This window comes from Centruroides sculpturatus, unplaced genomic scaffold, assembly GCF_000671375.1.
Source record: "Centruroides sculpturatus isolate CEXI.00-Female unplaced genomic scaffold, Cexi_2.0 scaffold272, whole genome shotgun sequence".
Taxonomy (NCBI): domain Eukaryota; kingdom Metazoa; phylum Arthropoda; class Arachnida; order Scorpiones; family Buthidae; genus Centruroides; species Centruroides sculpturatus.
Window position 1 is genome coordinate 119,521 of NW_019384484.1, and position 18,428 is coordinate 137,948.

Below are 18,428 nucleotides of genomic sequence, written 5' to 3' on the forward strand. Positions count from 1 at the left end.
AGACAAAACTGTCCAAAAAGGATCACCATTTATTATTTTTTGTGTTCCAAGACTAACACATTTTCGGCGACTGACCTTTCTTTTTAGGCTACTTGTTGCTGGAAAAATTACAAAAAGTCCTTTTAAAAAACACAAAACACATCCAATTAAAATTTCTAAAAATTTCTGAAAAAGGAACTGGTGACATACAGTTGTCTTGCTTACTTCCATCTATACCTTCTTTTGGATGTGTTTTGTGTTTTTTAAAAGGACTTTTTGTAATTTTTCCGGTGACAAGTAGCCTAAAAAGAAAGGTCAGTCGCCGAAAATGTGTTAGTCTTGGAACACAAAAAATAATAAATGGTGATCCTTTTTGGACGGTTTTGTCTACAATTTTATTAGAAATAATTCTCCATCGGACGAACTTTTACAGCACAAATCAAAAAACATTTTTAAAAATTTAGTTTTCATTAATTTACTAAATTATTTATAATTTATTTAACATTCCTACAAAAATATTTTATATTTGTTTTTATACACTTACAACTGCTGTCTCAGAAGGCTCTTTATTTGTAGCAGGTTCTTCAGTCTTTAATCGATCAGCAGCTTCTTTTGCTTTCTGAAGAGCTCTTTCAGACTGTATTTTACTTAAAGCAGCTAAAATAAATTGAAAATTTATTAATTAGCAAATTTATATAATAATAACAGTAATGGTAAACACATAACAAAATATTAATACAATATAATTTACACACATATGTCACAACTTCATGAGATCAGCTGAATTATGAAAGTAAAACATTCTTTATATAATAATGATATAGTAGAGTCTCAGAAACTCAACTTTTGATAACTTGACATTCCATAAAACTTGTAGTGTCAAAAAAAAAAAAAAAAAAAGTAATCTAATTTTTACCTCTAACTTAACACTACAATGAAATAAATTATTGTTCTTCACTGTCAACATTTAATTATAGCATCAATTCTACATGTTAACAGAGAATATAACCCTTTTCCCAAAGTGTTACTACAAAACCTAACTGCAAATGTCACTGACTCAAAAATAGCCACTGAATAGCCAATATTTTTATTTTAATTAAAATTTAACTACAAATAGAAATAGTCACTAATGGTACTTAGTTAATATGATTAAGAATTTGCAAACATATCTTTATGAAAATTCCATTATTTAGACTAGCATCATCACTATATTGTAAAACTCATCACCTTCTCAGTCCACATTACATCGAGTTTTGCAGGAGTCTACTATATATATATATATATATTTCAGAATATTAATTAAAATAGATGAAAATAATGAAATTATTATGGCTTAGAAAATGTATTTCAATAATTAAAAAACAAATTAAAAATTAATCTTCACTCTTCATTTCTATCAGAAATAGATCCATCAACATTTTCAAAGAATAACTTGAATAAATCAAACTCAATATATTGAGAACACACTTTCTTATTTATTTCCTTCTTTAATTGCTTATAATTGAAAAGACCAGATTAAAATTTCAGACATTACTAGAATATTAAATATATGAAAATTTAGGAAAATATTAATGTTGACTATGATAGCTGCTATCAAGCTTTTTTTTGTTAAATTATAAAGTAACACATAATTTATTTTCATTGCTTTTTTGCTACATTAATTGATTTTAAAAACATTTTAATTTTTTCATTTATTTTTCTAAATATAAGTTTTATTCTAATAATTAACAGTTCATTTCATGTTGCATTTGTTGTGCTAATATCTCAGTAGAACAAATTTCATTAATATAATATATATATTAGTATTATAATAACTTTAATAGCATATACACACACAGTATATGAAGATAATAACAGATTAACAGTATTTGAAAAGTTTTTAAATTGCATATTTCATTGCTTAAAAGATTTACATTTACAATTTAGATATGAAACTTATAATTTCTTCAAAATAAATTTTTTACTGTCAATTTAAATATAAAATCAAATGTAAAATATTTTTATACATGAATGAAAATTTTAAATAGATTGATTTTTCTAATCAATTTAAATTTAACAAAGACATCTCTCAAATTGATTTTTTAGTCTGCTGTTCTGTTATGTAAAATAGTTTCATTTTTTTTTTTTGCTGTATTTTAGCTAAATATATTATATTTTTAAAATATTTGATTTAAAAATATAAATGATAAAAATATAGTGTCTTCATTTATATTTTTGTCTTATTTTTAAAATATTCATACTGGAATTATTAACATAATGTTATTATTTTTAAACAATTTCAATACAACTACAATAGCATCAACAACTTCAAATCTCTAAAGTTTGAAAGTTGTTCTGGTGCAAATTAATTTTTTTAAACAAATATTTCTTTCTTTTAAAATTACGACAACCCCTTACTTATTGTATTTCATTTAATGCCATTGAGGACATTTGTACATTCAAGTACGAGGGCTATTTTTTAAATAACGTCTGTTTTTTAATAAGAAGAAAAATACTGTAAATATCATTAAAATATATTTTTCCCATATTCTACATACTTTTATCTACTTTTCTACATAATTTCCATATGTTCAAACATTTGTCATACTGCTCAAAAACTTTTTAATTCTGACTTCAAAGAAATCTGCTGCCTGCTGCCGGAAGACATTAAGCCACACTGCTTGTCTTGTATGGCACAGTGGAGTTTTCTCAAGGTCACAATAAGCATCAGAATTGATTGTTGTGCCTCCTGACATAAAATCTACTAACAAAGTCACTTTCCTGTCCCAAAAGACAGTTACCACGCTCTTTCGTGCTGAAATCGTATAACAGATCGTATCTTACAGTCGGTGGGCGACTCAATTTTCTTCAACATTATAAACTTCTACAGTTCAGCACACAGACAGATGATACGGCTGCAAATAGCATTTAAACATGCACAAAGCATGCTGAAAACAGATGCTCATGCACACTGCTGCAATCGCGCATCATTCTCACTCTCATTCACAAATGGACCTTATTTAAAAAATAGCCCTCGTACATTTGTAATCATTTACAATTATTGTTGTTGAATTTTCTTCATAAACAGGAAAATTGATTCTACAAGGTGAGATTTAAATGCTAAAGGTGGAAAACACAATTCAATTAGAATATTAACCAAATTATATTTTGTCTGTATCAATTAACCTATGATAATATTGGTTTTATTACACATCAATTCACTTAATATTAGTTTTCAAGAATCTATTGACAATATTAAGTAAGGATTTGCTGTATATAATTATCAATTATTATTTGTATATATTATTCATTACACTTTAATTTTATACAAAATACTCTATATAACTGAATCTGGTTATTTAATACAAATTTTTAATTGCTAATTTGTATTTTATTCTAATTTGGATCTTATTTTGTTTATTACGTATGGTAATCATGTTATCATAAATATATTATACTTTACCTATGACAAATGTAATTGTTGAATTTTAAAAAATTACAACAATTACATATTTATTTATTAGAAAACTCGGTCAAACTTAAAATACAAACTATATTAAATACATTGTGATTTATGATATCTATTTTCAATGTAATTACTTGAAAGGTTCTCTATTTATAATAATAATTATGCCTCAAGTTAAGTATTGTTTTATTCATTTGTAGATTCAGATGATAAAATAACTTATTACAAAATTAAAATACTGTAACCTTAATTTTAAACATTCAGTTAAATAAAAATACTGATTCTTTTATAGTAGAATCATAGCTACTAACATGTAAGAAGTGATTTTTAAACATATTTTAAGTGAAAATTAGAGAATATACAAAGATAAATGTTGAAAGTAATTTTATCACTTTCAATATTTTACTAATTTTTCAGAGTTATTCATTCTAAAAATTTTTCAATTTTCTTTCATTAACCATATTTCATTCTGATATTATTTAAAATTTGTTTTCTTAAATTTTGTTCCTTAATGAAATATTTAAAAACTTATAATATTCTGATAAATGCATTTTATAATTGAAATAGTCATGATCATATATGCATATAATGTAAATCAATTTCCATATGTGATATTAACTTGCATTAATTTAGTCTCATCATATGAAAAATATCACTTTGACTAAATATATTTCAACTGGAAAAATCAACGTCTTGAAAATCTATAGCTGCATTATGGTAGGTGACCTTGTAGATTTCCACCTGTTCTAGATGTTTGAGCATATATACAGTCGACCCCCCTATAATTACGGTCCCTATAATTACGATTCCTATAAAACTACGAAAAAATATACGTATTTTGGAAATGTTGAGTCAGATTAGTGTAGAATCGATTAATTTTATGGAAGAAAACCTTTCAAGCAGCCGTAGTCAGTAAACTTGACACGTGTCGGGCTGTGATTGGAACGACTTGTAAGAAATCAGATTCCTAATAAATTGGAACGTATCTATATCTTATAGGGGGGGGTCGACTGTAGTTTAAATTTGTAGTGTAAGAAGTATGTCTACCGGAATTCCACTTAGATGCTGGGAATTAATGCGTATGTGGCTAAAGCCATATTATTTAATCCTTTTTTGATAGATGTTTGATGTTCCTTGAGACGAACATATAATGGGTGAAATGTAGCACCTATGTATTGCAGGTGGTGGTTGTATTGATGGTCAATGATGGGGATGTGGTAAATGCCTGGGAGATGGTCCTTGTTGGGACAATCTTTGGCATTACAGAGTAAAGAGGAGATAGCCAGACTTCTGCAGAACGCCAAACAATAATTGTTTCCTCGTGCTATTTCTTTTATAAACTGGAAAAATTTAGAGGTATCAGAAAAAATGATTAAAGTAAGTAAGAATAGTAACTGCTAATAGTAACTGCTGGTAAGGAAAAAGTAACTACACAGTGTCTAAAGTAAAATTAGTTGGCCACGATAACATATTTGTACACTGCTGTAATATTATACTGAAAGCAATATGCTAAATATTAAGTTTTTGCTTAATAAAAATTCTACTACTACTCAGCATTAAAGTCCTACATCTTAATATTTCCTCCAAACACCAACCCAAAGCTTCCTCAAATTATCCTCCACATCATCCAGCCATTGCTTCAGTGGTCTTCTTCTACATCTCTTGCCACCCAGATTTCATATACAGATCTTGGCAACTCTATAATATGACATTCATTCAACATGCTCCAACCATCTCAGTCTGTTACTCTTTTATTTCCACAATTATAATCAGTATAACCATACAGTTGTGCTACTGTTTTTCTGCATTGTTTTTCCACATCCTCCATTGCCCTGCCTCATACACTGCCCCAAATATCTTCCTTAGAATTTTCCTCTCCCATCTTCTTAAGAGTTCCTCCACAGCCACAGTCATTGTCCATGTTTCCGAACCATACATCACCACTGTCTAATAACTGTGCAATAAACAGCCACCTTCAATCTTCTACACAGGCTATGGGATTTGAGAATTCTAATCAGGGCCCAGTAAGCTCTATTTCCCACTGCAATCCTTGCCTTTATCTCTTAAGTTATCATCACTAGTTAGGCTACCAGTACTCCCAGGTACTTAATAATTTTTATTTATGGCTTTACGGGGGGCGTGACTTGACCGTGAGCGCTGCTGGTGACTTTGTTTTTACACCTCGACGTAAATCTAGAATTTAGTGTATTTTTTCAATTTTATTATCTGAATTAACCAAAAGTGTTTAATACNCAATGTATAGAATTAGATAATAATACATGCTAACTGTCTTGTTCAATTTTTATGATTATTTTATAAAGTTGCTAAATGGTGCCAAAGGTAGTCACATTGCTTCATTGGAGTTCACCTATCCACAACCTAATGAGTGTGATACACACCTGTTGCTGCACCAATGAATTCATCGGTAAATATCAGAACCCATTTTTGTACATTGCAGTTCACCATTTGATGCATACTGGAATGTACTCATAGAATTAATGATGATTGTTCTTATAAAGCCATTCTTTGAGTAAAATTTCAATCCACATGCTGTTTTTCTTCACTATTACCAATAAATATTTTGAGTGGAGATTCCATAACATAAACTAAATTCAGATTCATTTCAAAATGCACTTCCATACTCAAGTTAATTAGCAAAACAGTTTTTTTCTTTTATCTGTGATGTAAATAAAAATAAACTGCTTTTAAGAATTTCTCAATCCCCATCAAACATAGAAGCACTAAAGATCTGTCTAAAAATTAACACAGCTAACCAGTTTCACTCAAGACACTTAGGCTTTGTAAAATTTTTAGACAATTTTAATCATAAACATTCCTTTTAATATGATATCACACTCCATTTTAAGACATTCATAAAGTATCTTAATTTTATTCTAAAATAAGTTCTAATGTTTTCAAATTATCATCTGAAGCAAATTATAAAAGAATAATGTTATTAATTTATTAAGTTTAATTAAGTAATTAAATACAGTATAAAAACTTTTTAAATCCATTTTATCATATGACTCTTCTTAAAAGTTTGAATATTCATAATAAATTGTTTTATAAGAGATATTTAAGATAATTTGAAATTGATATTTCTCATTCAATAGAATAAAATTTGTATAAATGACAAAATCCATCATTGTATGGTCTTCTCAAGTAGGATTTTCCATCATGCTTAATTGTAATATTAGAAGAGCATGCAGCATTTTTAAATATAAGTAAGAATCATTTTTGGACATGTATTAGTATAACCATCTGACTTGCTTGTGCACATAAAATAATTTTTAGACAGACCCTAAGATTCCAGAACAAAAACAACACCCTTTTTTTCAAATTAAACATCATATTTTCAAATGTAAAAAAAATCCCTATGATTGAAGATTGTCACACCTCTTATATATTAAATATAATAGAATACCACAAGTATACAATCCAAATGTACGAAAAACAATGCTTTCTGTAAGAAATATACAATTACACATATTTAATAAAGTATGCATATATAAAAGTAGACACATACAAAAAAATAATAACAATTTCACAATTAAACTACATATTTTAGTAATAGAAGTTGTAAATATAACATTAATATCTCCAACTCTACTTTGTAGCTTTAAAACTTTGTTCAGAACATATAAAAATTAAGAGAATATGAATTTTCAAAGATAAAAGTAATAAATTTGGATGTGTATAAAATATATTCATAAGAGAAATCATCTTACAATTAACTAATTCATGACATGTACAAACTCTGAAAACAGTTGTTAATTAATTAATAATGATACCATTTTCCAAATTAACCAGAATTTTTTAAAGAAAATTTAACTCTTGGTAATATCAAAAAACATAATAAAATTGTAGACAAAAGTGTCCAAAAAGAATCACCATTTATTATTTTTTGTGTTCCAAGACTAACACATTTTCGGCGACTGACCTTTCTTTTTAGGCTACTTGTTGCTGGAAAAATTACAAAAAGTCCTTTTAAAAAACACAAAACACATCCAATTAAAATTTCTAAAAATTTCTGAAAAAGGAACTGGTGACATACAGTTGTCTTGCTTACTTCCATCTATACCTTCTTTTGGATGTGTTTTGTGTTTTTTAAAAGGACTTTTTGTAATTTTTCCGGTGACAAGTAGCCTAAAAAGAAAGGTCAGTCGCCGAAAATGTGTTAGTCTTGGAACACAAAAAATAATAAATGGTGATCCTTTTTGGACGGTTTTGTCTACAATTTTATTAGAAATAATTCTCCATCAGACGAACTTTTACAGCACAAATCAAAAAACATTTTTAAAAATTTAGTTTTCATTAATTTACTAAATTATTTATAATTTATTTAACATTCCTACAAAAATATTTTATATTTGTTTTTATACACTTACAACTGCTGTCTCAGAAGGCTCTTTATTTGTAGCAGGTTCTTCAGTCTTTAATCGATCAGCAGCTTCTTTTGCTTTCTGAAGAGCTCTTTCAGACTGTATTTTACTTAAAGCAGCTAAAATAAATTGAAAATTTATTAATTAGCAAATTTATATAATAATAACAGTAATGGTAAACACATAACAAAATATTAATACAATATAATTTACACACATATGTCACAACTTCATGACATCAGCTGAATTATGAAAGTAAAACATTCTTTATATAATAATGATATAGTAGAGTCTCAGAAACTCAACTTTTGATAACTTGACATTCCATAAAACTTGTAGTGTCATCAAAAAAAAAAAAAAAGTAATCTAATTTTTACTTCTATAACTTAACACTACAATGAAAAAAATTATTGTTCTTCACTGTCAACATTTAATTATAGCATCAATTCTACATGTTAACAGAGAATATAACCCTTTTCCCAAAGTGTTACTACAAAACCTAACTGCAAATGTCACTGACTAAAAAATAGCCACTGAATAGCCAATATTTTTATTTTAATTAAAATTTAACTACAAATAGAAATAGTCACTAATGGTACTTAGTTAATATGATTAAGAATTTGCAAACATATCTTTATGAAAATTCCATTATTTAGACTAGCATCATCACTATATTGTAAAACTCATCACCTTCTCAGTCCACATTACATCGAGTTTTGCAGGAGTCTACTATATATATATATATATATTTCAGAATATTAATTAAAATAGATGAAAATAATGAAATTATTATGGCTTAGAAAATGTATTTCAATAATTAAAAAACAAATTAAAAATTAATCTTCACTCTTCATTTCTATCAGAAATAGATCCATCAACATTTTCAAAGAATAACTTGAATAAATCAAACTCAATATATTGAGAACACACTTTCTTATTTATTTCCTTCTTTAATTGCTTATAATTGAAAAGACCAGATTAAAATTTCAGACATTACTAGAATATTAAATATATGAAAATTTAGGAAAATATTAATGTTGACTATGATAGCTGCTATCAAGCTTTTTTTTGTTAAATTATAAAGTAACACATAATTTATTTTCATTGGTTTTTTGCTACATTAATTGATTTTAAAAACATTTTAATTTTTTCATTTATTTTTCTAAATATAAGTTTTATTCTAATAATTAACAGTTCATTTCATGTTGCATTTGTTGTGCTAATATCTCAGTAGAACAAATTTCATTAATATAATATATATATTAGTATTATAATAACTTTAATAGCATATACACACACAGTATATGAAGATAATAACAGATTAACAGTATTTGAAAAGTTTTTAAATTGCATATTTCATTGCTTAAAAGATTTACATTTACAATTTAGATATGAAACTTATAATTTCTTCAAAATAAATTTTTTACTGTCAATTTAAATATAAAATCAAATGTAAAATATTTTTATACATGAATGAAAATTTTAAATAGATTGATTTTTCTAATCAATTTAAATTTAACAAAGACATCTCTCAAATTGATTTTTTAGTCTGCTGTTCTGTTATGTAAAATAGTTTCATTTTTTTTTTTTGCTGTATTTTAGCTAAATATATTATATTTTTAAAATATTTGATTTAAAAATATAAATGATAAAAATATAGTGTCTTCATTTATATTTTTGTCTTATTTTTAAAATATTCATACTGGAATTATTAACATAATGTTATTATTTTTAAACAATTTCAATACAACTACAATAGCATCAACAACTTCAAATCTCTAAAGTTTGAAAGTTGTTCTGGTGCAAATTAATTTTTTTAAACAAATATTTCTTTCTTTTAAAATTACGACAACCCCTTACTTATTGTATTTCATTTAATGCCATTGAGGACATTTGTACATTCAAGTACGAGGGCTATTTTTTAAATAACGTCTGTTTTTTAATAAGAAGAAAAATACTGTAAATATCATTAAAATATATTTTTCCCATATTCTACATACTTTTATCTACTTTTCTACATAATTTCCATATGTTCAAACATTTGTCATACTGCTCAAAAAGTTTTTAATTCTGACTTCAAAGAAATCTGCTGCCTGCTGCCGGAAGACATTAAGCCACACTGCTTGTCTTGTATGGCACAGTGGAGTTTTCTCAAGGTCACAATAAGCATCAGAATTGATTGTTGTGCCTCCTGACATAAAATCTACTAACAAAGTCACTTTCCTGTCCCAAAAGACAGTTACCACGCTCTTTCGTGCTGAAATCGTATAACAGATCGTATCTTACAGTCGGTGGGCGACTCAATTTTCTTCAACATTATAAACTTCTACAGTTCAGCACACAGACAGATGATACGGCTGCAAATAGCATTTAAACATGCACAAAGCATGCTGAAAACAGATGCTCATGCACACTGCTGCAATCGCGCATCATTCTCACTCTCATTCACAAATGGACCTTATTTAAAAAATAGCCCTCGTACATTTGTAATCATTTACAATTATTGTTGTTGAATTTTCTTCATAAACAGGAAAATTGATTCTACAAGGTGAGATTTAAATGCTAAAGGTGGAAAACACAATTCAATTAGAATATTAACCAAATTATATTTTGTCTGTATCAATTAACCTATGATAATATTGGTTTTATTACACATCAATTCACTTAATATTAGTTTTCAAGAATCTATTGACAATATTAAGTAAGGATTTGCTGTATATAATTATCAATTATTATTTGTATATATTATTCATTACACTTTAATTTTATACAAAATACTCTATATAACTGAATCTGGTTATTTAATACAAATTTTTAATTGCTAATTTGTATTTTATTCTAATTTGGATCTTATTTTGTTTATTACGTATGGTAATCATGTTATCATAAATATATTATACTTTACCTATGACAAATGTAATTGTTGAATTTTAAAACATTACAACAATTACATATTTATTTATTAGAAAACTCGGTCAAACTTAAAATACAAACTATATTAAATACATTGTGATTTATGATATCTATTTTCAATGTAATTACTTGAAAGGTTCTCTATTTATAATAATAATTATGCCTCAAGTTAAGTATTGTTTTATTCATTTGTAGATTCAGATGATAAAATAACTTATTACAAAATTAAAATACTGTAACCTTAATTTTAAACATTCAGTTAAATAAAAATACTGATTCTTTTATAGTAGAATCATAGCTACTAACATGTAAGAAGTGATTTTTAAACATATTTTAAGTGAAAATTAGAGAATATACAAAGATAAATGTTGAAAGTAATTTTATCACTTTCAATATTTTACTAATTTTTCAGAGTTATTCATTCTAAAAATTTTTCAATTTTCTTTCATTAACCATATTTCATTCTGATATTATTTAAAATTTGTTTTCTTAAATTTTGTTCCTTAATGAAATATTTAAAAACTTATAATATTCTGATAAATGCATTTTATAATTGAAATAGTCATGATCATATATGCATATAATGTAAATCAATTTCCATATGTGATATTAACTTGCATTAATTTAGTCTCATCATATGAAAAATATCACTTTGACTAAATATATTTCAACTGGAAAAATCAACGTCTTGAAAATTTATAGCTTCATTATGGTAGGTGACCTTGTAGATTTCCACCTGTTCTAGATGTTTGAGCATATATACAGTCGACCCCCCTATAATTCGGTCCCTATAATTACGATTCCTATAAAACTACGAAAAAATATACGTATTTTGGAAATGTTGAGTCAGATTAGTGTAGAATCGATTAATTTTATGGAAGAAAACCTTTCAAGCAGCCGTAGTCAGTAAACTTGACACGTGTCGGGCTGTGATTGGAACGACTTGTAAGAAATCAGATTCCTAATAAATTGGAACGTATCTATATCTTATAGGGGGGGGTCGACTGTAGTTTAAATTTGTAGTGTAAGAAGTATGTCTACCGGAATTCCACTTAGATGCTGGGAATTAATGCGTATGTGGCTAAAGCCATATTATTTAATCCTTTTTTGATAGATGTTTGATGTTCCTTGAGACGAACATATAATGGGTGAAATGTAGCACCTATGTATTGCAGGTGGTGGTTGTATTGATGGTCAATGATGGGGATGTGGTAAATGCCTGGGAGATGGTCCTTGTTGGGACAATCTTTGGCATTACAGAGTAAAGAGGAGATAGCCAGACTTCTGCAGAACGCCAAACAATAATTGTTTCCTCGTGCTATTTCTTTTATAAACTGGAAAAATTTAGAGGTATCAGAAAAAATGATTAAAGTAAGTAAGAATAGTAACTGCTAATAGTAACTGCTGGTAAGGAAAAAGTAACTACACAGTGTCTAAAGTAAAATTAGTTGGCCACGATAACATATTTGTACACTGCTGTAATATTATACTGAAAGCAATATGCTAAATATTAAGTTTTTGCTTAATAAAAATTCTACTACTACTCAGCATTAAAGTCCTACATCTTAATATTTCCTCCAAACACCAACCCAAAGCTTCCTCAAATTATCCTCCACATCATCCAGCCATTGCTTCAGTGGTCTTCTTCTACATCTCTTGCCACCCAGATTTCATATACAGATCTTGGCAACTCTATAATATGACATTCATTCAACATGCTCCAACCATCTCAGTCTGTTACTCTTTTATTTCCACAATTATAATCAGTATAACCATACAGTTGTGCTACTGTTTTTCTGCATTGTTTTTCCACATCCTCCATTGCCCTGCCTCATACACTGCCCCAAATATCTTCCTTAGAATTTTCCTCTCCCATCTTCTCAAGAGTTCCTCCACAGCCACAGTCATTGTCCATGTTTCCGAACCATACATCACCACTGTCTAATAACTGTGCAATAAACAGCCACCTTCAATCTTCTACACAGGCTATGGGATTTGAGAATTCTAATCAGGGCCCAGTAAGCTCTATTTCCCACTGCAATCCTTGCCTTTATCTCTTAAGTTATCATCACTAGTTAGGCTACCAGTACTCCCAGGTACTTAATAATTTTTATTTATGGCTTTACGGGGGGCGTGACTTGACCGTGAGCGCTGCTGGTGACTTTGTTTTTACACCTCGACGTAAATCTAGAATTTAGTGTATTTTTTCAATTTTATTATCTGAATTAACCAAAAGTGTTTAATACTAATAAGAAATAACCAAGTTCGAAGAAATTAATAATTAATAAGTATGCAACGTTCACCAAAAAAATGTGGTAGACCGTCAACTAATAGAAGCAAACCGGAAAGCAAAAAGACGCAACCAGGTACATCTAATTTCAAGCTTATAACGGACTACAACTTATCAATGGATAAAGAATTACAGGAATCGTCTACGGCAAACAATGGTTCACATACGGATATATCTAAACAAAATCTACAAAGCTTTTCAGGTGAGTCCAATGTAATTAATTCATCTACTCCAATAAGCTCGAATGACACTTTAACAGCAGATCTATGGAATAGGATATCTGAATTGATTAATACTTCTAATGATAAACTATCTGCACAAATGGAATATATAAAAGAAGAACTGAATTTAATTCATGGTACTATACGGGAAAATAAAATTCAATTTGAAAAAATGGAAAGTTCAATAGATAATCTAAAAATTCAAATTGACAATTTAAAATCTGAAAAGGAACTGATACAGTATAAAATGGATACTCTAATTAATGACTGTCATTATAATAATATAGTATTATACAACTATCCTTCGTCAAAAAGCACTTCCAAACCAGAAATTCTTAAATTCATCAACTTAACATTAAACCTAAATAATGTAACTCAGGAGGATATCCTAGATATAATTCAAATAACCAAATCAACCAACCAGATTATAAAACTATCACTTAGTACGAAACAGACCCGTGATCAAATATATAATGCTTTCATATCAAAGAAACAACGTAAATTAATGGAAGACTGGGGTAATATACAGATAGCACCTGATCTTACTAAAGAAACACGTAAAAGAAGAAAACACTTATTGCCAATATATTATGAATTAAGAAACCAAAACCAATCAGTTAAACTACGTAACGACAATTTGCTAATAGACTGCAATAAATTAACTTTTAGTATTAATACAGGAAAATTAGTCTACGTGGATACCTTTCAGCCTTTCTCTGCTTCACCAGAATCATCAAGTTGATATTTACAATAAAATAAAACTCACCAAGAAAAAACTATTAAAAATATACATCCGACTACAGTTTTAAATTGGAATAGTCAAGGCTTAAAGAATAAATTTCTATCAACAAATTACTTTCAATTAAATTATGTTTCAGAAACAATAGGTATAACCGAAACTTGGATTATATTTGATTAATTTTATAATTCAGTGTTCTTAACAATGAAAATAACAAGATTACTAGAATTTATTACAAAATGTCGAATTATGTTAATGAAATCGAAACCAGATTCAGCAATATTCCAGAAATAACTAACCTAAATTTTGATATAATATATAAACAAATAATTCAAATAATGAATGATTATACTCCAAAAATGTCAACGTCTTTCAGGGATACGTGAATCTTTTAACATCTCCCGAATACTCCAAAACGACTCATCTCAAGATTATAGAAATATTTTAAACAGTCTGAACTGAATAAAAAAGATCTCTACAGTCTGTATAACTTTTTCATTGAAATCACAAAAATGTTGTAAATCTGAGCCAGTATATTAAATATTACCAACATTGTACATCTGACTGTTAATGTAAATAATATTATTATAACTATCAAATTGTTTGATACTGATATCCTGTATATTATGTAAATATTACTAAAAATTTATAATATCCCATTGTATGGCCCCCTGCAACAGGGACACTTCCCTTTATGCTAATAAAGATTATTATTATAATAATAATATATTATTATAATAATTTTTATTTATTTTTTTTTAATAAAAATTCTGCAGAATAAAAATATTTCCTTTGCAACTGTTACTGCAGTGTATCATCAATTAGAAAAGATTATTAAACAAAAAAAAATTTATTAGAAAAGATTACTTACCATGCAGATTTCATGATTACTTTTTATTTAAAATAGTTTTTTAATGAAATTCCTATATAAATCAAAAATTAAGTATTTGGTATTTTTTTAGCCATGTATGAAGCAATCAAAGATGATTTCCACTCCTTTACAGCTTTCTCAAGGTCTTCAGTTGTCTTTCCCTGAGATTCCTTTATCCATATATTCTGTCATCCTGTCAAAATTGAGTCAATTCCATTTTGTCAAAATCTGTCTTTCCAATGCTTTCTTGAGCCTATCACAGTTGCCAATTCTAATATTCAATTTTCAGAAGTTATGTGCTTTTTCTCCTCATTTTCTCCCCTGCTATTTTGTCATCCTTTTTAAGGTTTTTTTTTGTTTGTTAAATTTGAGTTTTGTCAAAATCTGTCTTTCCAATGCTTTCTTGAGCCTATCACAGTTGCCAATTCTAATATTCAATTTTCAGAAGTTATGTGCTTTTTCTCCTCATTTTCTCCCCTGCTATTTTGTCATCCTTTTTAAGGTTTTTTTTGTTTGTTGAATTTGAGTTCATAATTTCAACTGTTCAATTTGCTGTTCTTTTACCTCATCATCTCTCTTCCTCTGTTCATCTTCATATTATTTCTTCTCATCAAAATAGATTTTATAGTTTGAATACACTGCTCAAGCTACAGAGAGCAATATTTTGCAAATTGTTGAAAGCAGAATTGTTTCTGTACAATTTCGAGGTATCTTTGATAATCATTAAAGCATTTATAGTTTTTTCTGGCACACAAGATCAATCACTTGTTAAATACTTACTGAAAACAAAGAAATTCCTCTTGATACCTGCATTTCCATGCACTAATGTTAAAGAAACCTTTACTACTATGGAGCGTGTCAGAAACTTTAATTCACTAATAAGAAAAAGTTTGAAATATACTAACTCCAGTAAATATCAATAGCTATTCCCTCTTTTCTCTGAGATTTTCAATCTTCTTCAAGCTGTAGATGCTTCATTCATCAGCTGGTATCTGTGTTTATGTTAAAGGGCAGAGCAGTGGCAATTTTAATAATATCACTACAACTTCTTTTAGGCTTTCTTTCAGCAGTTTGAAAGAAAAATAAATTCTGAAGTAAATGTCCAAATAATAAGACATTTTCAAATATATGCTGGCAAGCTGCAAGATAAAACTTCTTTAAGGATTCTAATTATTTCATTCACTCAGATCTGTTAGTTCTCCTTGAGCATCACTTCCATAAATAACATTTTTTTTAGAAGAAAATTTTCCAATAAAGAATATTTGTAAATGTAAGTAAAGTATAACTCTGCTTTTTTAAGTGTATGCAACTCTATGGTGGAAAAAAATCATGAGGCCTAGCTTTTTTTATTTTGAATTATAGTGAAAAAGTAATATATGAGGACTTTCCATTTTTGAACAAGTCACCCAGCTCATCTTCAATAGTCAACCACCATATTGGCTAATACTTAATGAAATGTAACTTGGACAACTTACAGCTTGAATTTCAGAAAAATCTTATTATCTTGCTGATAAAAAAAAATTGTGTATTGACAGTATTAGATCAAACCCATATTCACAAAGCTTTAAAAGACCTTTTGTGAAGAATATGTACATTGAAAAATTCAACATTCACAAATTTCTTCTGACAAAATGCAGTCACCTCTTCATTCATAACCTGATGAACCTTCTTATGTTTAACTTTTATGACTATCTCATCTCCTGTAGCATGATCCATTAATTTTAATTAAAAAATATCTCAAAATATTTCAATACAATGACAACTTGTTTGTCAGACCTATCATATAATGTTTTCAGTCCCTTTGAGCCAGCAGTATTTATAATCTCATCACAGTACAATGTATAATATGCATCTACACAGTCATTTTGTAATTGTTTTCTGAAACAGGAAGCCAAGGAATTTATCACAATGTAGTAAAAATTTCCTTTGCCTCACTGAGTAAATTTCAGGAAACAATCCTGGAAATATTTTATAGAACATGTCAAAAAAATTCCTTCATGTGAAAGTGCTGAAAAATTGACTACACTCCTCTGAAAAGTGCATCTGTCATAAACTACAGTACTACTACTCAAATCTTTAAAATGCAATTCAATTTTAAAGTTAATATTCAAAATCAACTTATTCCAGAGAACATTCCAGCTTTCATTCTTCTTTTTATATTGAAATTTGTTTATTTTTGTCAAGATGATGATCATTTAAGATAACAAAAAACATTTGAAAATTAAAATCGCATTGAATTTTAAAATTTGACTACAATTACTTTCAAAGTACAAATCAGTTCAGAAGATGATGCATTAGTTCATACATCATACAACCTAATTGTTGAAGGCACTATTGGCAAGTTGGAAGATTTGGAACATTTTTCTGCATCATGTACTGTACATAACCTGGAGGAATCTATGCACTAGCAGCATGGGCAGATCTATAAGTGAAGCTAATTGTTACAGTAATAATATCGTCCAGCTAAACTCTTAATGTTTAGATATATTGGCAAGCTGGCTGAGCACCTGGAAACCCTTAAGTCTGATAGACTTCACTATGGCACTTGCTTTACAGAACACTTCAACCTTACCATGTTTCTTTGCCAACTATCCAATCTTGTAGTTTTTGCCATCATATTTCAGTAGCCAATTCTTTTCAAAAGAACACTTTCCCATATAAATATGATAGTCCTGCAAACATGACCATCAAAATAAACAAAAATAACTTAAATAAATTGTTAAAATCAACTTCAAGTAAAAAATTTAGTGTTATAAAACTACAATATTTTGTTTTAGTTTATTTACTAAGTTTAGGAGGCAATGTCATAGAAGGCAAGTTTCTACCATACAATTTGCTCCACTCACAAGTGTACACTATACTTATGTCCCCATTTATTTTGAAAAATTTTGGAACAAAGGTAGTGTTTGATATGATAATATAAGTTCCGTGCAATGGCAAGAGAAAGGTCATCCTCAGCACAATTTAAGTTCTCAAACAGTGACAGCTTTGAATCATAAAAATGCCGTATTATGCACAATGACAGAATAAGTGAGAAATAATGAGAATAGTGGAGATGCACCAATGAATCATTTGCTAATCATTAATCATACTAATCAGCTCCTCCACCAATTAATTGTCAGTGACAATTTGTTCTTCAATAATTGGAGTAAAGAGTAAACAATCATTTCATTGGAAAAACATTACTACTTAAATTTTAAATTATTAAATTAACATTAAAAATGAATAATACATAAATAATGTTATTCCTGATGCTGTTCCAAATTAAACAATAAGAAACTATTAGTTTTTAATCTGGACTTGCATTACTTGCTATACTACTCCTGTGGGGTGTTGTAGTATTCCCTTCTAAATTACTATTTCAATTTTGCTGGATATTATTATCAATTAATTGCTCACTGCTGCCTTTTTTTCCTCAGTAACCTTGAGTAATCCAGAAATTTTCATTAGGTTTGGTTAATTAGACCTTGTAATCTGCAAACTTTCCTATCAATCTATATTTCTTCTTATGTGATACATGACAATAGTAAATTAAAATAACACAAGCATATAAACATAACATGCAGAATAAAGTTTGAAACATAACAT

General features: G+C 28.0%; 2 protein-coding genes across 3 annotated transcripts in view; both read right to left on the reverse strand.

Annotated features, from left to right (window-relative positions):
* Positions 1-651, reverse strand: part of LOC111621537 (nucleosome-remodeling factor subunit BPTF-like) — a 93,868-nt gene extending 93,217 nt beyond the window's left edge. Inside the window, exon 1 of the mRNA XM_023363696.1 lies at positions 524-651. The gene's annotated coding sequence lies outside the window, so the exon portion shown is untranslated. The remainder of the gene's footprint in view (positions 1-523) is intronic.
* Positions 652-7,785: 7,134 nt separating this feature from the next.
* LOC111621538 (nucleosome-remodeling factor subunit BPTF-like) overlaps positions 7,786-18,428 on the reverse strand; it is a 63,797-nt gene continuing 53,154 nt past the window's right edge. For both annotated transcript variants that reach the window (XM_023363697.1, XM_023363698.1), the window contains one exon: positions 7,786-7,925. In XM_023363697.1, the coding sequence (XP_023219465.1) occupies positions 7,801-7,925 (125 nt within the window). In that variant the 3' untranslated portion in view covers positions 7,786-7,800. The remainder of the gene's footprint in view (positions 7,926-18,428) is intronic.